The sequence below is a fragment of the Loxodonta africana genome, chromosome 6 (assembly GCF_030014295.1).
Source record: "Loxodonta africana isolate mLoxAfr1 chromosome 6, mLoxAfr1.hap2, whole genome shotgun sequence".
Taxonomy (NCBI): Eukaryota; Metazoa; Chordata; class Mammalia; order Proboscidea; family Elephantidae; genus Loxodonta; species Loxodonta africana.
In genome coordinates this window covers 49,803,364-49,827,718 of record NC_087347.1, presented here as the reverse complement: position 1 = coordinate 49,827,718, position 24,355 = coordinate 49,803,364, and the positions used below count along the sequence as shown (strand labels likewise).

The 24,355-nt window shown below is 36.4% G+C and overlaps 1 protein-coding gene across 1 annotated transcript in view; it reads left to right on the top strand.

Moving 5' to 3' along the window:
- CCDC150 (coiled-coil domain containing 150) overlaps positions 1-24,355 on the top strand; it is a 91,527-nt gene that overhangs the window by 5,538 nt on the left and 61,634 nt on the right. Inside the window, exons 2-9 of the mRNA XM_010602641.3 lie at positions 1,064-1,227; positions 6,484-6,704; positions 6,845-7,023; positions 8,662-8,730; positions 18,335-18,451; positions 19,517-19,646; positions 22,296-22,339; positions 23,393-23,485. Coding sequence (XP_010600943.3) covers positions 1,064-1,227; positions 6,484-6,704; positions 6,845-7,023; positions 8,662-8,730; positions 18,335-18,451; positions 19,517-19,646; positions 22,296-22,339; positions 23,393-23,485 — 1,017 coding nt within the window. The remainder of the gene's footprint in view (positions 1-1,063; positions 1,228-6,483; positions 6,705-6,844; positions 7,024-8,661; positions 8,731-18,334; positions 18,452-19,516; positions 19,647-22,295; positions 22,340-23,392; positions 23,486-24,355) is intronic.

Sequence of the window (24,355 nt, the reverse complement as noted above, 5' to 3'; positions counted from 1 at the left end):
TCTCTCTGAAAGCCTGAGAAGCTCCAGTGTAAAGGAGGATAAGGTGGAAGTGGGAGGTGATACAAATCAAATTCCTACCTGTCTTAGTTATCTAGTGCTGTGACAACAGAAATACCACCAGTTGATGACTTTAACAAAGAGAAATTTATTTTCTCACATCTAAAACCAAAAAAAAAAAAAGCAAAAAACACAAACCTGTTGCTGTCAAGTTGATTCCAACTCACAGCAACCCTATAGGACAGAGTAGAACTGCCCCTAGTTTCCAAGGAGAGGCTGGTGGATTTGAACTGAGGACCTTATGGTTAGCAGATGTAACTCTTAACCACTGCACCACCAGGGTTCCTCTTATAGTGTAAAAAAAAAAAAAGGATAGGCTAGAAATCTGAATTCAGGTCAGCATGCCACTTCCAGGGGAAGGCTTTCTCTCTCTGTCAGTTCTAGGAGAAGGTCCTTGTCATCAGTCTTCCCTGGTCAAGGAGCTTCTCAGCGCAGGGACCCCAGGTCCAAAGGACGTGCTATTCTTCTCGCCCTTCTTTGTTGGTGGTATGAAGTCCCCCTGTCTCTCTGCTTACTTCTCTCTTTTATGTCTCAAAAGAGAATGACTCAAGACACAACATAATCTTGTAGATAGAGTCCTGCCTCATTAACGTAACTGCTGATAATCCCACCTCATTAACATCACAAAGATAGGATCTACAACACATAGGAAAATCACATCAGATGACAAAGTGGTGAACAGTCACACAATACTGGAAATCATGGCCTAGTGAAGTTGCCATACATTTTGGGGTGGCACAATTCAATCCATAAACAGACTTTTTTTTAAAGCAGTGAAGCAATTTAATTTCAGCTGTTTTTCATTTTGATTTTGTGGTTGAACGTGCACACATATGTAAAGAAGATGTAAATATTTATTTATAGTTACTTTAGGGAAGAACCAACAAAACTATGACTTTTTAACAATTAGATGAAAAGTTTTTAGGTAAGAGTCTGTATCCCATTCAAAATATGTGGGGAGACTTTTGAACAATAATATAATACAATATTGTGACTTTAACCTCAGGTGAATATAGAACCTGCAGTGTCCAGACCGGTCCTCTCTCCAACCCACATCAACGCTACGGCTTCTGAAACATTCACTGTACTTCAACAAAGGTTGAGAATAGTTGAGGAAGAGACCAGTTCTCTGAGGGATGACCTAGTCATGTTGGACATTAGTGATAAAAGGTAACAAAAGAAAAATGAACTAGAGCTCTGTAGGTTAAAGAATTTTGCTTCACTGGTTATTAATAAGGAACTACAATGTGGATGGTTTGAGAAATGAAATAGGTGTATTGAAAAGAATTGTGAATTGAGAAATAAGAGTTTCTGTTTGAATGTTAATCAGAAAAAATTTGCAAAGTGTAAAGTTGTCATCCTATACCAGAGCTACTACCACTGTTCCCCTCAAAAGATATGTAATGTGTTGATTGGGTGTACAGAATTTTAAATTCTGTTCTTTAACATTTGATTCAAAACAAACACGTACTTTTTATGTAATTAAAAAAATGTGTTTATAATTTTTAAAATAAAAAATAGACTTTGACTTTAGTCAAGGTAAGGAATCTGAAATGTTGATTTATACCAATAACTTGATCTTCATTTTCTTTGTCTAGATTTATTGTAAATTAAGAGTTTATAGTCCTAAAAATTTTCATAATTTAGAATGAGGTACTCAGAAAGAACTCTTTTTCCCCTAGTGCTAAGAATTTACTGCTTTAAAAGTTGGATTATCAATGTCCTGAAATATCTGGGTGCTTAAACAGCAAATAGGAGCCCTGGTAGCACAGTGGTTAAAGCACTTAGCTGCTAACTGAAAGGTTGGTGGTTCGAGCTCACCAGCTGCACCGCAGGAGAAAGATCTGGCAGTCTGCTTCCAAAAAGATTATAGCCCTGGCCCCCAGATACCCTTTTAACTCAGTACCGAAGTCACTTCTGAGTTTCACCTTTCAGCCAAAAATTAGGCCTATAAAATAAAACAAGACTAAAACGGCACACCAGCCCAGGGGCAAGGACAAGAAGGCAGAAAGCAACAGGAAAATGGGTAATGGGGAGCCCAAGGTCAAGAAGGGCATACTGTTGAAATGTTGTGGGGTTGGCAACCAGTATCACAAAACAATATGGGTATTGTTTAATGAGAAACTAATTTGCTCTGTAAACTTTCATCCTAAGTACAATTAAAAAAAAAAAAAGATTAGAGCCCTAGAAACCCTATGGGGTAGTTCTGCTCTGTCCTATAGGGTCAATATGAGTCAGAATAAACTTGATAGCAGTGGGGTTTTAGTGGGTTTTGAATAGCCAATATTCCAATTTATTCGTGTGATTATCTTTAAAATTACATATGTATTTCCTGAATGTCTCTCACTAAGACCTGTAAGTAATATATCAAAAACAAACAAACCTGTTGCTGTCGAGTAGATTCGGACTCATAGTGGCCCTATAGGACAGGGTAGAACTGCTCTATAGGGTTTCCAAAAAGCAGTTGGTAGATTCGAACTGCCAACCTTTTGGTTCGTAGATATTATGCTTAACCACTATACCGCCAGGGCTCCTATAAGTAGTAAGGTTAGTATTATACCAAAAAACAAAAGCCACTGCTGTCCATTTGATTCCGACTCATAGCGACCCAATATGGCAGAATAGAACTGCCCCCTAGGGTTTCTACGGCTGTAAATCTTTACAAAAGCAGACTGCCACATCTTTCTCTTGCAGAGTGGCTGATGGATTCAAACCGCCGACCTTTTCGTTAGTGGCTGAGCACTTTAAACACTGTGCCACAATGGCTCCTCATTAGTATGATGTTGTTGTTAGGTGCCATTGAATCAGTTCCGACTCATAGTGACCCTGTGCACAACAGAATGAAACACCACCTGGTCCTGCGCCGTCCTCACAATTGTTGTGCTTGAGACTATCGTTGCAGCCACTGTGTCAGTTCATCTCATTGAGGGTCTTTCTCTTTTTCGCTGACCTTCTACTTTACCAAGCATGATGTCCTTCTCCAGGGACTGGTCCTTCCTGATAACATGTCCAAAGTATGTGAGACAAAGTCTTGCCATCCTTGCTTTTAAGGAGCATTCTGGCTGTACTTCTTCTAAGATTTGTTCATTCTACTGGCAGTCCATGGTATATTCAGTATTCTTCACCAACACCATAGTTCAACGGCATCAGTTCTTCCATCTTCTTTATTCATTGTCCAGCTTTTGCATGCATGTGAGGTGATTGAAAACACCATGACTTGGACCAGGCATACCTTAGTCCTCAAAGCCACGTGTTTACTTTTTAACACTTTAAAGAGGTCTTTTGCAGCATATTTGCCCAATGCAAGGCATCTTTTGATTTCTTGACTGCTGTGTTTCCGTGGGTGTTGATTGTGGATCCAGGTAAAATGAAATCTTTCACAATCTCAATATTTTCTCTGTTTATCATGATGGTGCTTATTGGTCCAGTTGTAAGGATTTTTGTTTCTTTATGTTGAGGTGTAATCCATACTGAAGGCTGTAGTCTTTGATCATCAGTAAGTGTCTCAAGTCCTCTTCACTTTCAGCAGGCAAGGTTGTGTCAGCTGTGTATCTCAGGTTGTTAATAAATCTTCCTCCAATCATGACGCTGCATTCTTCATATAGTCCTGCTTCTCAGATTATTTGCTCAGCATACAAATTGACTAAGTATGGTAAAAGGATACAACCCTGACCCACACCTTTCCTTATTTTAAACCAGGCGGTAGGTATCCCCTTGTTCTGTTCGAACGAATGACTCTTGGTCTATGTTACGTGTTCCGCATGAGCACAATTAAGTGTTCTGGAATTCCCATTCTTCATGATGTTGTCCATAATTTGTTATGATCCACACAGTCAAATGCCTTTGCATGGTCAATAAAACACAGCTAAGCATCTTTTGGTTTCGTTTGCTTTCAGCCAAGATCCCCTGACATCAGCAATGATAATCCCTTGTTCCACATCCTCTTCTGAATCTGGCTTGAATTTCTGGCAGCTCCCTGTCGATGTACTGCTGCAAATACGTTTGAATGATCTTCAGCAAAATTTTACTTGTATGTGATGTTGATGATATTGTTTGATAATTTTCACACTCGGATCACCTTTCTTTGGAATGGGAACAAATATGGATCTCTTCCAGTCGGTTTGCCAGGTAGCTGTCTTCCGAATTTCTTGGCGTAAACAAGCGAGTGCTTCCACCTTTGCATTCCTTTGTTGAAATATCTCAGTTGGATATTCCATCAATTCCTGTAGCCTTCTTTTTTGCCAGTGCCTTCACTTGGACTTATTCCTTCAGTACCATTAGTTCTTGCTCGTATGCTACCTCCTGAAATGGCTGAACATGAACCAATTCTTTTTGGTATAGTGACTCTGTTTATTCCTTCCATCTTCTTTTGATGATTCCTGCATCATTTAATATTTTCCCCTTAGAATTCTTCAGTATTGCAATTCAAGGCTTGAGTTTTCTCTTCAGTTCTTTCAGCTTGAGAAGTTCTGAGTGTGTTCTTCCCTTTTGGTTTTCTAACTCCAGGTCTTTGTGCACATTTCATTATAAAATTTACTTTGTCTTCTTAAACCATCCTTTGAAATCTTCTGTTCAGCTCTTTTACTTCATAATTTCCTCCTTTTGCTTTAGCTATTCAACATTCAAGAGCAAGTTTCAGAATCTTTTCTGACATCCAATTTGGTCTTATCTTTCTTTACTGTCTTTTTAATGACCTCTTGCTTTCTTTATGTATGATGTTCTCAATGGCATTCCACAACTCATCTGGCCATCAGTCATTAGTGTTTAATGAGTCAGATCTATTCTTGAGGTGGTCTCTAAATTCAGAAGAAATATACTGAAGGTCATACTTTGGCGCTTGCGGTCTTGTTCTAATTTTCTTCAGCTTCAACTTAAACTTGCATATGAGCAGTTGATGGTCTGTTCCACAGTTGGCTCCTGGCCTTGTACTAACTGATGATACTGAGGTTTTTCTTCGTCTCTTTCCACAGATGTAGTCAGTTTGATTCCTCTGTATTCTGTTCGGCGAGGTCCATAGTCACCATTTATGTTGGTGAGAAAATGTATATGCAATGAATAAGTCGTTGCTCTAGCAGAATTCTATCATACAATCTCTGGCATCATTTCTATCACCAAGGCCATATTTTCCAACTACTATTCTTTCTTCTTTGTTTCCAACTTTCACATTCCAATCACTGGTAATCATCAATGCATATCGATTGCATGTTCGATCAATTCAGACTTCAGAAGTTGGTAAAAATCTTCAGTTTCCTCATCTTCGGCATTAGTGATAGGTGTGTAAATTTGAATAGTAGTCATATTAACTGGTCTTCCTTGTAAGCGTATGGATATTATACTATCACTGACAACAGTGTACTTCAGGATTGATCTCGAAATATTCTTTTGAATGATGAATGCAGCGCCATTCCTCTTCAATTTGACAATCCCAACATAGTATACCATATGATTATCCAAGTCAAAATGGCCAGTACCTGTGCATTTCATCTCACTAATGCCTAGGATGTCCATCTTTATGTATTCCATTTCGTTTTTGACGACTTCCAATTTTTCTGGATTCATACTTTGTACATTCCACATTCCTATTATTAATGGATGTTTGCAGCTGTTCCTTCTCATTTTGAGTTGTGCCACATCAACAAATGAAGATCCCAAAAGCTTGACTCCATCCGCATCATTAAAGTTGACTCAACTTTGAGGAGGCAGCTCTTTCCAATAATGTTTTGAGTGCCTTCCAACCTGAGGGACTTATCTTCTGGCAGTATATAAGACAATGTTCTCCTGCTAGTCACAAGGTTTTCACTGGCTAATTTTTGCAGAAATAGACTGCCAGGTCCTTCTTCTTAGTCTTTCTTTGTCTGGAAGCTCAGCTGAAACCTTTCCACCGCAGGTGACCCTGCTGGTATTTGACCTACTGGTGGCATAGCTTCCAGCATCACAGCAACACACAAGCCACCACGGTAGGAAAAACTGACAGACATGTAAAGAGTATTATAGTGCCTTTGAAGTAAATAACTCTTTAGCAGTTTGGATTAAGTTTGGTATAAATGTTGAGTATATTGGCAAGAAAATTCGAATGTTTACTATGACTTTGTTTAAAAATTTTCTAAAAATGTGAATATATTGCCTCCATGCTAACTTTAATTCTTAGTTCACCATTATAGAAATAGCATTTAAGATGTCTGTTATGTATCATTTGTTTTTATATACAAAAAATGTTGACAGAATTTCAGGTTAAAATAAACAACCATTAAAAAGTCAATAATTTTTATTCATCTCAGGTTGCCCTCATCCTCTACCTAATGGTATTCTCTATATTTAAATTTGGAGGAGCAAATAGATGCTTGCTAACTAATGAACCTAATTTTTATGGTTGGAAATTCCACAGTACACATTGCATCATATTGCTGTATTGGAATCTTTGTTTAGAGGCCAACTGGAAGCTCCAAACTGTGTAGCAGACCCTTTGAACCAGAAAGCCATTAGTTCTATCCAGAATGAAGTAGTTTGTTCAGGAAAAACAGATATGATATGGGAGAACTGTGAGTTCCTGGTAAACCGAATGTGCCGCCTGGAAAGCCTCATCCAGTCCTTGAAGATGAACATCTTCCGTCTGCAAACTGAAAAGGATTTGAATCCACAGAAAACAGGTATAGAGAGAAGAGAATCATGAAGTTTGGTCTTGTGTGGGTGATTGATGAGTTTATGATTCTTTTCTTTTCCTGAACTTCTTTCAACTGCTTCTTTTCTGGGAAACAATGCTCGATGACCCTCCTGTGCTGCCTGGTAGCTTTTCTGAAGGATCGGCTGAATTCAATACAGGAAGAGCATTCCAAGGACCTGAAGCTGTTGCATCTTGAAGTGATGAATTTGCGCCAGCAACTGAAAGTTGTAAAAGAGGAAGAAGACAGGGCGCAAGATGAAGTGCAAAGGCTGACAGCCACTCTGGAGAGTGCCTCAGAGACAAAGGTTTGAGTTCAGAGTTCTTTCAAGTAGAAATTCACGGTCAGGTGTTAGCTGGAGGAGGCAACAGACCTATAAAACTGACTTTTAAAAATAGACGATGTTGATGTGAGGATTTTTGGAATTTGAAATTGATCTGCATTGACAGATCAGTTGCCATCAGTGATAGTTCAAGTATTTATAGAGCACTTAGCCCACACATTCTATAGGGCTGCTATGAGTTGGAATTGACTCGACAGCAATGGGTTGTTTTTTTTGGTTTAGCCTGTACAGGTGACTGTGAGGGTCCAGAGGTATAGGTAGAGTCTGTGCTTTTGAAGAGCTTATATGCTATTTGGGAGAACAAGACATAGCATAAAAAATGAAATAGAAAAAAATGAGGATTTAGGAAGTATTATAGGACAATAGGTGAATATTGCAGAATAAGTGCTCTGAATTCAGATGGCTTTGAGAGGGCGAGGATGCCCTGTCTGGAATAGATTAGTCTAGGTAGGCTTCTCGATACCTAGGACTTGAGCTGCACTAAAGAGCAGAGTGGAGGAGCGAGAACACTTCAAGGTACACACATAGCTGTGAACAGTTAGTTGCACAGAGGCAGCAAAGTATGTGTACTAGAAGAACAAACTATGGACTATGTTATTTTCTTTGATCTTTGAAAAACCTTGTGATATAGGGTATTATTGTCCCCATTTTAATGATAAGAGAACTGGGGCCCAGAAAGAAGTCTCTTGTCCAAGATCACATACACCTGTCTTCTTCTTGTAACCTAGGTTTGAAGCTGGATCTTTCTCCTGGGCACAGTTAGGAGGAAATGCCTAAATGAGCTTGACAGGAGGTGAAGATTTGTTTGGAGGATCTCAAACTCAAGAATAATCACTAGTTGGGCTTGCTTCTATGGGAAGTTATTAAGATTTCTGATAAGTGACATATGAAAACGGGAAAACGAATCTGGCTGTAGTATAGAGTACTGATTATAGTGAGAAAAGATTGGATGCAGGGAAACCGATAAGGAATCCATTGCATTATTTGAGGCGTAAGCCTTATTAGTTCTGCCCTAGGGTTATGGCATTTTGAAAGGAAAGGGGGATATTCTGTGAAGAACGTCTTGCTAAAATATGGCATTGTATAGGGAGTGAAGGCAGGAGGAAAGGCAAAGATGACTCTCGAAGTTTTATATCTGGAATTATATATCCATTAATATAATTGTACATCCATTAATAATAATAATCATCATAAAGGAATAAATAGTGGAAGGTGCGTTTTTCATCTTAACTCCTAAACATGGATACTATTCCAAGCTAGAGGAAATAGAGCTCTTAAGAAGAAGAGACCCTGTAAGAAAAATGATCTATCAAGGAGATTTTCTCTGATTATTGAATTTTACATAGGAGCTGGGTGAAACTAATCACTTTTTACTGTCTAAAAAGTGAAATGATAGAAACCATGGATAAAAGTAATAAAATAACTATTTCTTTTAAAATATTGTAACAACTACTTTGGACCTGTAGTAAGTATTTATAATTATAATCAAAATAGCATTTATAGGTTGGCAGAAAAAAACCCTAGATTTGAACTGATACACCTATAGACGTTTTCCTCCTGTCATTGTAGAGGATTTAGAAGCTTTTCTCCTTCTACTTTTAGAAGAATGTGGCTATTATTGAGGAGGAACTGAAGACCACAAAACGTAAAATGAACCTTAAAATTCAGGAGGTAAGGTGAAAAGATGCTGTGGGGTGGTAGGGGGTGGGATTGCAGAACGGAATTCTAGAAAGTAGAAAAGAAAGAATGAAAAGAAACCTTTGAAGGAGAATTTGTGACTGTGTAGTAGGAAGATACTATGTGAAATTCTAGCGAAACGTTAAGATGTCCTTTCATCTCAATACTGTCATCAAACTGGAAATAAAAAAACAAATGCTCTCTGAGCAAAGATGGAAATAGTTATCACAAAATTTTTAGTTTCCCATATGCCAGAGTCAAGTGGGCACCTTCATGCAAAATCCTTTTAATCTAAAGCTGCATTTAAAATATAAAGCTTTTAATAAACCTGGTCATCTAATTTTACTTGGAAACCTTCATTTCAGCCCAAGTTTTAGTATATAACAGATTGGGAATTATGAAATAGGTGGCTTCTAAAAACAGTCATACTAAAAATTCTCTCTTAAAAACAATGAAAAACTCAGAAGAATTACTCAGTATATCTGATAAATGGCCTAAAAAACCTCAATATTCCCTTACAAAATAATTACAGATGTTAGTACAAATTAAAAGGGTCAAAGTATGTTTAAAGAATTGTTACACAGGACACAGAAATAGATACATGTTTTAGGAAAATTCTCATACAAAATTATAAACATCTAAGTGCTTAAGATGGTAAGCTTAAAAAGCTTAGCTACCTAGAAAATTCTCTTATGTAGAACTTTTGATGCTGTGGTAAAATATTGAATTTTCATTGAACTCTGTCAAGGATCTGCAGAAAGACCGTACTAGTCAAACCTGGAGGGGGGTGGAGAGGGGCAGGACAGCTGTTCAAAGACAGAATTTGTTGTTGTTGTTGTTGTTAGGTGCTGTTGAGTCAGTTTTGACTCATAGCGACCCTACGCACAACAGAATGAAACACTACCCGGTCCTGCGCCATCCTTACAATCATTTTTATGCTTGAGCTCATTCTTGCAGCCACTGTGTCAGTCCACCTCGTTGAGGGTCTTCCTCTTTTCCACTGACCCTGTACTTTGCCAAGCATGATGTCCTTCCCCAGGGACTGATCCCTCCTGACAACATGTCCAAAATATGTAAGATGCAGTCTCGCCATTCTTGCTTCTAAGGAGCATTCTGGTTGTACTTCTTCCAAGACAGATTTGTTCATTCCTTTGGCAATCCATAGTATATTCAATATTCTTCACCAACACCACAATTCAAAGGCTTCAGTTCTTCTTCCGTCTTCCTTATTCATTGTCCAGCTTTCACATGCATGTGATGTGATTGAAAATACCATGGCTTGGCTCAGGCGCACCTTAAGTCTTCAAGGTGACGTCTTTGCATTTCAACACTTTAAAGAGGTCCTTTGCAGCAGATTTCCCCAATGCAATGCGTCATTTGATTTCTTGACTGCTGCTTCCATGGCTGTTGATTGTAGATCCAAGTAAAATGAAATCCTTGACAACTTTAATCTTATCTCCATTTATCATGATGTTGCTCATTGGTTCAGTTGTGAGGATTTTTGTTTTCTTTATGTTGAGGTGCAATCCATACTGAAGACTGTGGTCTTGGATCTTCATTAGTAAGTGCTTTAAGTTCTCTGCACTTTCAGCAACCAAGGTTGTGTCATCTGTATAACGCAGGTTGTTAATGAAGCTTCCTCCAATCCTGATGCCCCGTTCTTCTCAGATTATTTGCTCGACATATAAAGAATACATGTGATATATCTCCCTGGAGCATTAGCTTTTCTTGAATATTAGGAAGGGACAAGTTTGTATCTAGAAAGTAATTTAAAGTGATCCTTATGTTATACAGTAATTATAATCTTGTACTAAAACCTGAGAAATATAACCAAAAAGGAAAACTATGGCTCATTCTTACTTAAGAGTATAATATTTAACTGATCATTGTATGAAAAAGAAATTTTAAATTTGAAAGGAATGAACAAAATCTTTAAAAGCTGATTTGGCCACATTAGAATTTAAAACTTCTACGTGTTAAAAAAAAAAAAGCAAAAAACAAACTAATAAAACATCATAACAAAACTAGACAAGGAGTAAAAAACCTTATAGAACAATGGGAAAAGGGTGAGAAATAACAGTTCAGAAAAGAAATATATAAAAAGTTAATAACCTTATTTAAAATGTTTAATCTCACTAGTAAAGAAATGCAAAAAAAAAATAGAAATGATAATACTTAATGTTGATGGGATTTATTCAAATATTGCTCATAGGAAAGTAAAATTACAGTATATGTTCAGAGTCCAAAATAATGTTTGTACTTTTAACCTCATGATTCCTTTTCTAGAAATTTATTCTAAGGAAATAATCAGAAATGAATTGAAAGGTGTATTCAGAAGCATGTTCAGCAGAAGAGTATTTTGTTTTGTTGTTGAGAATATACACAGCAAAACATATACCATTTCTATTATTTCTAAATGTACAGTTCAGTGATATTGATTACATTCTTCAAGTTGTGCAACTATTCTCACCCTTCTTTTCTGAGTTGTTCCTCTCCCACTAACATAAACTCACTGCCCTCTAGAGATCCTATCTAATTATTCCAGTTGTTCTTGTCAATTTGATCCCGTATAGATGATTCTTAAAAGAGCATAGTGCTCAAGGCAGAGATTCTTTACAAGTTAAGCTAAACTATTGTTTGGTTTTAAGAAGACTTCAGGGACATTTTTGGTTTAAGTTTTAAGGATTATTTTGGGGCAATAGTTTCAGGAATTCATCCAGTCCCCATGATTCCAAAAAGTTTGGATTCCATGAGAATTTTAAATTTTCCCCTTTTGACCAGGATCGTTCTATAGAATCTTTGATCAAAACATTCAGTAATGATAGCCAGGCACCATCCTGTTCTTCTGGTCTCATGGCAAAGGAGGGAGTTGTTCATGGAAGCAATTAGCTGCACATTCCACATCCTATTCCTGACTTTCCTTCTTCCTCTATTGCTCCAGGTGAATAGAGACCAATTGTTGTGCCTTGGATGTCTGTTGGCAAGCTTTTAAGACCCCGGGCACTATACAACAAACTAGAAGGTGGAACAGAAGCACTAAACACTTTATTAGGCCAATTAACTGGGATGAAACCATAACCGTAAACCTCCAAACCAAGGAACCAAATCCCATAAGGTTTTTGGTTGTCCATAAGCAGCCTCAGCAGCTACTCTTTGTTGTTGTTGTAAATGTAGCTATCACACAACTTTTTTTATCTTATTTTTGATGAAGGTTTACAGAACAAACAAGTTTCTCATTAAACAGTTAGTACACATACTGTTTTATGACATTGGCTAACAACCCCACGACGTGTCAACAATCTCCATTCTCGACCTTGGGTTCCCTATTACCAGTTTTCCTGTCCCCTCCTGCCTTCTAGTCCTTGCCCCTGGGGTGGTGTGCCCCTTTAGCCTCCTTTTGTTTTATGGGCCTGTCTAATCTTTGGCTGAAGGGTGAACCCTGGGAGTGACTTCATTACTGAGGTAAAAGTGTGTCCAGGGGCCATACTCTCAGGGTTTCTCCAGTCTTTGTCAGGCCACTAAGTCTGGTCTTTTTTTTGTGAGTTAGAATTTTGTTCTACATTCTCTTCCAGCTCTCTCCAGGACCCTCTATTGTGATCTCTGTTAGAGCACTCAGTGGTGGTAGCCGGGCACCATCTAGTTGTACTGGACTCAGTCTGGTGGAGGCCATGATTGATGTGGTCCATTAGTCCTTTGGACTAACCTTTCCCTTGTGTGTTTAGCTTCTTCATTATTCCTTGCTCCCGAATGGGTGAGACCAGTGGAGTATCCTAGATTGCCACTCACAGGCTCTTAAGACTCCAGACGTTACTCACCAAAGTAGAACGTAGAACATTTTCTTTATAAACTGTGTTATGCCAATTGAGCTACGTGTTCCCCAAAACCATGGTCCCCACAGCCCCCAGCCCAGCAGTTCGGTCCCCCAGGGAGCTTGGTTGTATCTGTGGAGCTTCCATGACCTTGTCTTGTACAAATTGTGCTGGCTTTCCTGGTATTGTGTACCAGCTTACCCTTCACCAAAGTTACCATTTACCTATTGTCTGTTTGGTGTTTTTCCATCTCCTCCCCTTCCCTCCCTCGTAACCATCAAAGATTGTTTCTTTTTGTGTGTAAACCTTTTCATGAAATTTTATAGTAGTGGTCTGGTACAATATATGTCCTTTTGTGATTGACTTTTTTCACGCAGTATAATCCTCTCCAGGTTCACCCCTGTTACGAGATGCTTCGCAGATTCACAGTTGTTCTTTATCATGGCATAATACTCCATTGTATGTATGTACCATATTTTGTTTATCCATTCATCTGTTGATAGGCATCTAGGTTGTTTCTATCTTTTTGCTATTGTGAACAATGCTGCAATGAACATGGGTCTGCATATGTCCATTTGTGTGATAGCTCTTATTTCTCTAGGATGTATTCCTAGGACTGGCATTGCTGGATCATATGGTATTTCTATTTCTAGCTTTCTAAGGAAGCGTGGTATCGTTCTCCAAAATGGTTGTATCATTTTGCATTCCCGCCAGCAGTGCATAAGAGTTCCGATCTCCCTGCAGCCTCTCCAACATTTGTTATTTCCTGGTTTTTTTTTTTTTTTTTTGATTCATGCTAGTAATGCTGGAGTGAGATGGTATCTCATTGAAGTTTTGATTTGCATTTCTCTGATAGCTAGTGATCTCAAGCATTCCCTCATGTGTCTGTTGGCAGCGTTAATGACTTCTTTGGTCAAATGTCTGTTCATTTCCTTTGCCCATTTTTTAATTGGATTGTCTGTTTGTTGTAGAGGTGTTGGATTTTCCTGTAGATTTTAGAGATTAGACCTTTGTGTGATTTGTAATAGCCAAATTTTTTTCCCAGTATGTAGGTTCTCTTTTTACTCATTTGGTGAAGTCTTTTGATGAGCACAAATATCCCACAACTTTTGCCTGTTCAGATTTTTACAGATGTACAACTTATTGACAGCAGTTATAAAAATCAGCTATATAATCCTTCCCTTAATCAATGTGATTTTTCCATCACCATTATCTCCCCTCTATCCCCTCCCTATAAACTATGACCTCTATACTTTTGCCTTTTCTTATCTTTTAATATAACTGAGGTCATATAATATTTGTCTTTCTGTGATTAACTTATTTCACTCAGCATAACGTCTTCAAGCTCCATCCATACTGTACCGTGTATCAAGACTTTGTTTCTTCTACGGGCTGAGTAATATTCCACTATATGTTCAAGTATGTAGCACATTTTGTTTATCCATTCATCTGTTGATGGCCATTTAGGTTGTTTCCACTTTTTGGCTGTTGCGATTAGTGCAGTGAACATTGGTACACAGGTCTCTGCTTTCAAGTCTTTTGGGTATATATCTAGGAGTGGAATTGCTAGGTTATATGGTAGTTCTATTTTTAGTTTTTTTGAGGTTCCACCACACTGTTTTTCACAAAGGCTCTACCATTTTGAATTCCCACCCAGCAGTGAATAAGGGTTCCAATATCCCCACATCCTTGCAACATTGGTTATTTTCTGTTTCTATTTTTATATTTTAGCCGTTAGTGGGAGTGAAATGGCATCTCATTTTGGTTTTGATTTGCATCTCTGTGATGGCTAATGACGTTGCACATCTTTTCATGTGTTTCGTGGACATTTGAATGTCCTCTGTGGTGAAATGTATATTCAAATCCTTTGTCCATTTTATAATTGGATTATTTGTCTTTTTGTTATTAAGTTGTTGGAGTTTTATATACACATTTTGGTTATTAGATTCTTATCAGCTATATGGTTTCCAAAGATTCTCCCAGTCATAGTGGTTTAAATTTATAATTTGTGTTTAAGCTGCAGCACAGGGATAGTTGGGAATATTTTATTTGTCTTAAACATACACAGATATTTGCTCTTTGTACTTTTGTTGTTATATAAGATAATCTATTGTTGAAAACTAGGCCTGACAGCATTGCCCCTGCTTGTTCTCCTAAGAATTATATGGTTTTAGTTTGCACATTTAGGTCCTTAATCCAATTTGAATTTGTTTTTGTATGAGTCATGGATCCTGTTCATTTTTCTATGTGTGAAAATCCAGTTTTCCCAGTGCCATTTATTGAAGAGACTCTTCTTTCCCCCCATCAAATGGATTTAACACTCTTGTCAAAAATCAGCTGACCATAGATCTGTAGGTTTATTTCTGGACTCTCTATTCTATTCCATTGGTTTATGTGTCTACTGTTATACCAGTACCAGGCTGTTTTGAGTATTACTCGACAGCAGTGGGGTTTTTGGGTTAATATGTTTTAAAATCAGGAAGTGTGAGTCTTCTTACTTTATTCTTCTTTTTCAACATTACTTTAGCTTTCTGGGACCCCGTGCCATTCCAGATAAAGTTGAGGATTTGTTTTTCCATTTCTGTAAAGAAGGCTCTTGGAATTTTGATTGGGATTGTGTTGAATCTGTAGATAGCTTTGGGTAGTATTGGCACTATAACAATATTAAGCCTTCTAACCCAAGAACACATAACATCTTTCCATTTTTTAAAGTCTTCTTTAATCTCTTTCAGCAGTGCTTTATAATTTCCATTGTATAAGTCACTTGTTCAGTTTATGCCTAGGTATTTTATTATCTTAGATACTATTGTAAATGGAATTATTTCCCTAATTTCCCTTTCATATTGATCATTAGTGGTGTATAGAAACCCAACCAATTTTTGTTTGTTGACCTTGTGTCCTGTAACTTTGCTAAATTCTTCTATTCTAGAAATTTTCTTGCTGACTCTGTGGGATGTTCTATATATAGGATGGTGTCATTCATGAATAGAGATAATTTTACTTCTTCCTTTCCAGTCAGGATACCTTTTATTTTTCTAATTGCTGTGGCTAAGGCTTCTAATACAATATTGAATAGAAGTGGCGAGAGGGCACCCTTGTCTTGTTCCCGATTTCAAGGGGAAAGCTCTCAATCTTTCTCCATTAAGTATAATGTTGGCTGTTGACTTTTCATATATGCCCTAAATCATACTGAGGAATTCCCCTTCTATTCCAGTCTTCCTTAGGTTTTCATCAAGAAAGAGTGTTGGATTTTATCAAATTCTTTTTCTGCATCCATAGAGATGATCGTGTGGTACTTTTACTTTGTTCTCTTGGTATATGGGAAACCCTGGTGGCATAGTGGTTAAGAGCTATGGCTGCAAACCAAAAGGTCAGCAGTTCGAATCTACCAGGCGCTCCTTGGAAATTCTATGGGGCAGTTTTGCTCTGTTCTATAGGGTCACTATGAGTCGGAATCGACTCAATGGCAATGGGTTTGGTTTTTTTTTTTTTTTTGGTGTATTATATTGATTAATTTTCTAATGTTAAACCATCCCTGAATTCCTGGAATAAATCCCACTTGGTCATGGTATATGACTCTATTAATATGCTGTTGGATTCTATTCACTAGTATTTTGCTGAGGATGTTTGCTTCCGTATTCATAATAGTTATTGGCCTATAGTATTCTTTTCTTGTGGTGTCCTTGTTTAGTTTTGGTATTGGGGTTGTGTTTGCTTCATAGAATGAATTAGAGAGTATTCCTTCCTTCTCTATTTTTTGGAAGAATTTAAACAGTATTGGTGTCAATTCTTCTCTAAATGTTTGGTGGAATTCCCCAGTGAAGCCAGTGATCCAGGACTCTCTTTTTTGTCTGGAAGTTTTTGATTGCTGATTCGATCTCTTCACTTGTTATCCATCTGTTGAAATTTTCTGTTTCCTCTTGAGTTAGCTCAGGTGGGTTGTGTGCTTTTAAGAATTTGTCCATTTCATCTAGGTTATCCAGTTTGCTGACATACAGTTGTTCATAATATTCTGCCATAATTCTCTTTATTTCCATCAAGTCAGTTGTAATATCCCTGCATTCATTTTTTATTTTGGTTATTTTTTCTTTGCCTGTCTAGCTAAAGGTTTGTCAATTTTATTGATCTATTCAAAGAACCAGCTTCTGGTTTTATTGGTTCTCTGTATTGTTTTTCTGTTTTCGATTTTATTTATTTATGCTCTGATCTTTCTTATTTTCTTTCTTCTGGTAGGTTTAGGCTTGGTTTGCTCTTCTCTTTCTGGTTCCCGGAGTTGTCAAGTTAGGCTGTTGGTTTCAGATCTTTCTTCTTTTTTCATGTAGACATTTATTGCTATACGTTTCTCTCTGAGTACTGCCTTCACTGCATCCCATAAATTTTTCTGTGTTGTGCTTTCATTTTCATTTGACCCTAGGAAGTTTGTGATTTATCTTTTGATTTCTTCATTGACCTATTGATAGTTTAATAGTGTGTTGTTTAATTTCCATGTTTTCGTATTTTCCAATATTTTTAATAGTGAAAAACTGAAAATACCTAAATGTCCAATATTAGGGATATGGTTAAGAAAATTATACAGCATTTCCAAAATGAGCTGTCTTGCAACAATTTCATGTCAAACACATCTTCACCCCTTCCAACTTTTTTTTTAACTTTAAAAAGACTATAATATATACCACCTATACAGAACACACATAAACATATGTGTACAATTTATAGAATGAACTGTAGACTTGTGTAATCATCACCTGGGTTTAGAAATAGAATGTTGTTAAGTTTTACATCTCTTGATAAAAGAATTGCATTATGAAACTCCCATCTAAGTTGGAAAGGATTTCTTTACCTCATGATAAAAGATACACTTAACCTTCTTTATATCTTTATCTGATTCACTGACAGATTTAAGGTCGTGCACCCAAATTCTTGAGTGTCAGTTTTGTCTGTTACTTAGCAGTTACTTCATAATATATTTAGAGCTTTAAATTCCAAAACAGAATTCGAACAGCTTTTAGAGGTATGCTCACACTACTATGCAATAAAAAATACACAGATGAAGAAATCAAGATAAAGGAACGTAACAGTAAAAAAAGCTAAGACCAAAATTAATACAGAAAATACATACAATAAGGTACTATCCTAGTGTCTGCCAAACTTTTTTGGACAACATGTATTTTACCCTGCAACATCATACACACATATGTATGTACATGTTGTGTGCCATCGAGAGTCAGTTCTGAATCACAGCAACCCTATAGGACAAAGTAGAACGGCCCCATAGTGTTTTCTAGGCTGAAAGCTTTACAAAAGCAGATGGCCAGGTCTTTTCTTCTGCAGAGCTGCTGGTGGGTTCCAGCTGCTCACCTTTTGATTTACAGCCAAGTCCTTAACCATTGCGCCCCCAGGGCTCCTTCATTTGTACATATATATATATACAAATATTTCATGAAACTTTACCCTCACTACTTGCTATGCATTCTGATATTTTTTCCTATTCTACTTTTCTTTTTTTCAGGTGCTTCTTGCAACTTACTAATGGGTCTTGATAGGCATTTGTAAAACAGACTTATACAATAGGAATATAAGGGCAACACATTGGACTCTACATTTCTTAGGAGGGCATCCATTAGGCGAAAAATAAAGCATGTTTCTGAATAGTTATAAAAGAATGAAGAAAGTTTGGGGGTGAGATAACAGTGTCTGATACACATTTCATGGTGACTCTGATCTTTGTTAAATGGGTATGATGTTAAGTTTTTAGTTGGTGTTTGCCTAACTGCAATGTTGCTCTGTAGCTAAGGAGACAACTCTCTCAGGAGAAGCACCTAAGGGAGTCTCTTGAGAAATCTGGATCAGCCATGCTACTCAAAATACAAGAAATGGAATCAACAGTGGAGGTGGAGCAGAAACAGGTAGCGAGGTTTTCTCTCCTTGTTTTATGTTAGGGAAGTGAAAGCAAAAAAGGAAAACTGATATTTTGCCTGCAAGTTTATAATTTCACTAATTTCCTTTAGATTTGTTAAATTATTTACTTCTTTAATTTAGTAATTTTCTTTTAACACTCACTACAATTAAAAAAAAAAGTGTAAAATAAGAGAGGACTCTAATACCATTTAGTATAACCCTCTTAATTTCTGAATGAGAAAGCTAAAGACCAGTGAGGCTAATTTGTCTCAAGCTTTATAGAGGTGAACTCTTGGCTCCTGGAACAGTATGCTTCTCTGTATACCATATATCTCTGTTACAGACATCGATTTTGGAAAGTACTGTCCTATTCTTTTGTTATATGTATGTAATGTAGATAGAAAACAAAAGCAGAACTGAATAACATTTGAAACAAAGGAAAGCAATGAGTAAAATAATCAGCAATGTGTTTACATTGCTGTTTTCAACTCTCATTATTTCTTTAGCACAATATATTTGCCTTTATCATAGTTGCTAGTAGAAGTGTCTACATGTAATTTAGAATATTTTAAATTCTGTGTGCCCAAGGCAGTTAGTAGTTTCAAACTATAGTAACAATTCCATTATCTTTATCATTTTAACCAATGGCTGTTCTTCATAATAGAATTATAAAAAGGAATTCACGTTAGGAATTTGCAAATGATCCTTTATTGCTATAACCAGCACCGTTGAATGTGGTAGCCCTAGCTACATACGGCTATCTAAATTTAAGTTAATTAAAATTAAATATAATTAAAGATTCAGTTTTTCAGTCACTCTAGCCACATTCCAGGTGCTCAGTAGTCACCTGCGTCTAGTGACTGTTCCATTGGAGAGAGCAGTGAAAGTTCTATTGGACAGCTCTGCTATAGACATTGGACTCTATTGAGATCTTTAACTGTAGCATATAGACAAACTCTGCTTTTTCCCCAAGTGACATTAAGATTGCAGATTCTCTCTTGCACATGTGCAATAGGGTAATTTATTAGAAATCTTTACCTTACAGAAAAGGAGTTTTTCTTATACAATTTCAGGTGCAAATTTTGCAGGAAAACTGCATTGCCCTACGAAATTCTATACAGACTACGCAAGCACTACTGGTACAGGAGCAACAAAGAAAAGGAGAGTTGGAAGCTGCTGCCTCACAGCTAAAATGTGATCTAAGTATGGAAATAAATGCTCGAAATCATACTTTTGTTAGTTCTTTCAGATTTCCTGCAAAAACTCTTGAGGCCCAAATTCTTGATGTGGGAATTCTTAACCTGTGTTTCTCAGAGTCCTGAATATAAAAACTTGCTAATTTCTTTTCTTTCTGTGACGTTGAGGAAAAAGAATGTTGATAGTGAAATAGAATTTGACCCTCTTGATTATGAACTATTCTTTATTTAGGTTTTTTTTTTCAGGATATTTAGCTTAAGTGTTTGTGGACTTGGGAATATTTGATTTGTAGAGACCTGGACTTAGTATTGGGTGATAGAACATTAATAAGTAAATAAGGATATTTATCCTGCTAACCTACTGATACTAACCATTTATCATGTCAGACTCCCCATTCTTGAGGTTATCAATCTACTTCAGTTACCATATATTTGTATCAATGGATGGTTGTAAGGTACCTAGAGAAAGTTTAAATTAATTTCATTTCACAGGTGAGTATACAAAGGACTCAAAGGACATAGAGCTAGGGAATAGAAGAGTCTAGATTTGATCCGAGGTTTCTTGGATTCATGCTTCTTCCAACCCACCAGCCCTTTATCATCCTGCAGTTGTTAATATGTAATTATGAACCAGTTTTCAGATAGTCTCAAAGACTCAAAGACTCACTCAGAGATTGCAAAGAATTACAGTGCAGTGCCTCATGTGTGAATACCACTTCCTAGGTTACATAGAGCTTTCACATAAATTATCACATTTACTTCCTAAAGTTACAAAATGAATAAATGATGAAGTGAGGCCTAAACCTGCATCTTCTAACTCCAAGCCCAGTGATCTTTCCAGTTCATCTTCTCTACTCTGGCTGTAATGGAGTCAGGAAATACCAAAAGAGAAATTAAATTTTAAAAATTATGGAGCAAAGAGTAGTCTTATTAGATGTTTTGACTTACTCATTTAGCAGAAAATACTCTTTTTCTATGTAGTTGTTGGGTAGTGAAATCCTCACTGGCAGTGTCACAAGATAATTTTTTTTCTCCTATGATTATGTGCTTGTAAAAATACGAGTTACATTTTACGGTACTGCCAGATTATCTCATTCGAGCCTTGCAACAACCTTGTGAGAAAGATATACCCATTCTACAGAAGAGTCAAAAGATCTAGCAAGACTGCCCAAGGACCCAGAACCAATAGAATAGGTGGGACGAAACACAGATCTTTCTATTCTGTTAGTTATCCCTCTGAGTTTTTAATGTTAACTTTTGCATTAGGTTAATGTCCTATTTTTTAAATTTTGCAAAGAACATATGGAAGACCATTAAAAAATCAAGATTAAAACGACAGTAATCCAAACTAACAGAAGGAAAAGGAGGCCTGTCTCAATACCTACTCTATGCTTAATATTGAGCTCCTTATATGTATGTGCAATTTCATGATTTTAAAGTATGAATAGTTATTGTAACTAGATTAATAGAGTGTTGTTAGATATTTACTGCAGTGAATTAAAAATTTAATTGCTTAACAATTATTTTTATTGATAATAAACATATAGATATATGCTAATTAAAGTGATTAAATGGTTCTCTCAAGTAAAACACTTCATTCATTAGTTGACTTTCAAAATAGGCCATATAGTTAACTTTTTGATCCTTCCCTTATTTCAAATTAGAATTTACTCTAATTGGCATGAGTCTTGAAGTCATGTGTTCAAAAGTATAGTTTTTTCTAAAGTATATCTTATATTAAAGTTAGTTTTTATGTTTTATTATTTTTTTATTTTAGAATATTTAAGTGAAACAAAATAGATCTTTATGAATTTTCTGTGAAGCTAAAATTATTCTTTATTTAGATTTTTTTTCCAGGATATTTAGCTAGCTTAACTTTCAGAAAAGTTTCATCTTTTGACTACTGCACAGAATGCCAAACGGTTCCCCAGTTTTCTGTCTTTGATTTTCTGTTCATAATACATACTCCCTGGTTTCAAGTATCTTTTCCACATAAAGTCATCCTCCTGAGCTTCAGAACAATATCTTGCTGCCAACTAAAAATTTCTATTTGCATGCCCTGCAGATACTTCAAGACACATGATGAAAAAAACTGTTTCCCTCATTCTATCCCCCAAACCTGATTTTTGTCCTGTAATCCCTATTTAGCTGAAGAGTCTTCCATCCACTCTACTGCCCAAGTCTGAACGCTAGGTGTTCACCTTGACTCAACACCTTTTCCTCACCAGTCAGCCACCAAGTCCTGACAATTCTCCCTGCTTAATATTTTACGAATCTATTTTTTATCTGCAGCCCCACTGTCAGTCCCTTAGACCCAGCCATTGTTTCCCACTTTGTCTACTTCTACAGCTATCAAACTCAACTTCCTGCTTCATTGAAACTATATTAGAAAGATCTCTCTAACAAGCCCCCCAGAGATCCCTATCTTGTACATGTAGGGTAAAATGTTACCTTGTTTACCATTGCACACGACTTTGGGCTAGTTTCTTGATAATTCCATGACTTAGTTTCCAGTCTATTAAAATATGATAGAAATATTTGAACTCTCCCTTTTTCTGCAAAATACAGGCTAAAATATAAAACTTCTTGGAAAAGATGCTATATGATTTCAATGTAGTAAGTTATTTTCATAGATGTGTGAATTTTTTGTTTTTAGTTTCTAGAGATGACCTCATTTCCAAGTTGGTTGAAGAAAACAAGGTGAGTTTTGAGGTTGTAGAGTTCAGAGATTTTCTTCTTCTCTCTTCACTATGTAAGATTTTCTTTTTCTGTATTGGTTTATAGTTCTTTTCATTCTCTCGAAGACTTAAAAAAATTTTTTTTCAGTGTACTCGGGTTATGTATTTAGGACTGTTGTCAGCTGGATACATAGGAAATAAATCATCTCACGCAGGTTGTTATAGTTTGGAAAAGTGAACTGGCAAAAATAATGAGACTTATTTGCATTTTATGACTATTATAAACTAATTATAATAAACTAAAGAAACTGTTTTATGAAGTACAAGAAGCATAACTACTTTTATATCTTATTAATTTCTAAATGAGTCTCTTGATACGTAGATCCTGTTTGGAATAATTTTTCTGGAGGTATCTTATCCTTTGTTATGTGATGTTTACCTTTCATGAGATGTTTCTCCTGGAAAAATAGAAAAGTGGTTCCCTCTCAATAGAGCTTACACCTTGTCCTTCCTATTCCACTAAGTACTTGTTAGGGGAAGCACAGCCCCCAGCCTAAATCCCCACCATCCTTCTCCCATCTCAGAGAGAACTAGCTATTTCTTTTCGAGGAGCAAGAATGTTTTCTTCTGCTCCGCCCTCAGGTATTGCTTGATAAAAATACCTTCACCAGTTACAACTTTTAAAGATCCTTGAATGTGTTTCTTTGAATCATGAGATCTTACTACTAATAGGAAAACATATATATGTAATATAAAATAAATATTTCATCTTAGAGAGTAGAACTTTCTCAAGTCTATTAGGTAAATATTTAGCTCAGGATATTAGACAAATTTTTTCTAGTTAGAATCCCAATATGAGACTTGATAAATTTAATAAGTAGTTTTGATAAATAATTTACAAATGAAGAGAAGTTTAGGAGCTGAAGATACTGAAGTTTTTTTTAATTCCTTGTAAGACACTTATCTATGTATATCGTTAGAACCTGAATTGGTGCTGGCCAAAAACAACAAAGATACACGTAATATCTCTGCTAACCTATTAACAGGGAGAAACTCTTTTTTTTCCCCCTTATAGAAGGTACAGATGTATTTCAACAAGGGACGTGAAGAAAATATGTATTTGAGGTCTGAAATAATAGCTCTTCGTCAATCAGCAGAAAAAGCAAAGGTAGATCTTCCTCATTTCTCTAGTTTTCAGATGTTACTTAATTTTATCTAATTAAAAAGCTCAGGAACCAAGATTATTCCTGATTATGTAAGTTTATACCATCTCCATTATCTAAATTTTTACTTCCATAAGATCTACTTCATCTATGCAGCATTATCAAATTAAATACATTCCTCATTTCACTCTCCAAATTCCTGTGACATGGCAGTATATCAGATACACTGCTACCTCATCCATTAACTTACACTTTGCCTTGGTTTGCTTCCTAATTTACTCATTAAATATTTACCTTTTTCCCCTGACTAACTTCTAAACAGTTCAAGGGCAAGGGCTATTTCTTAAACTTCCTTTCTATCTTCTATGGCAAATAGCATTGTAGGAACCTAATAAATGGTTGCTGGATTTTGGAGTTATGTATAATCATCGCCTGTGGGATGGGAATTTCCAAATTTGCTGATGATTTGGATATGTATATATATTTGGAGAAGAATCACCAAATATGCAGCCAAACTGGAGATTTATTATAGGTCACAGTGAAGTAGTGTTTATCATTTAAAAGTACTTTTCTGTTTGTACAATTTAATAACTTCAGTGCTAAGATCATAATATTGCTGTGCTCTGTGATAAAGAAAATGCAAAATAAATGTATTCTTTTATAAAATAGTAATAACAATAACTCCTACTGCTCCTTACTACACTAGTAGTAGTTAATGTTTACTGTATCCTTTCTATATTCCAGGCACAATTCTGCTGTTGTTGTTAGGTGCTGTTGAGTCATTTCCTACTCACAGTGACCCTTTGTACAGCAGAATGAAACACAATTCTGTTGCTATAGGGTTGTTATGAGTCAGAATCGACTCAACGGCAACA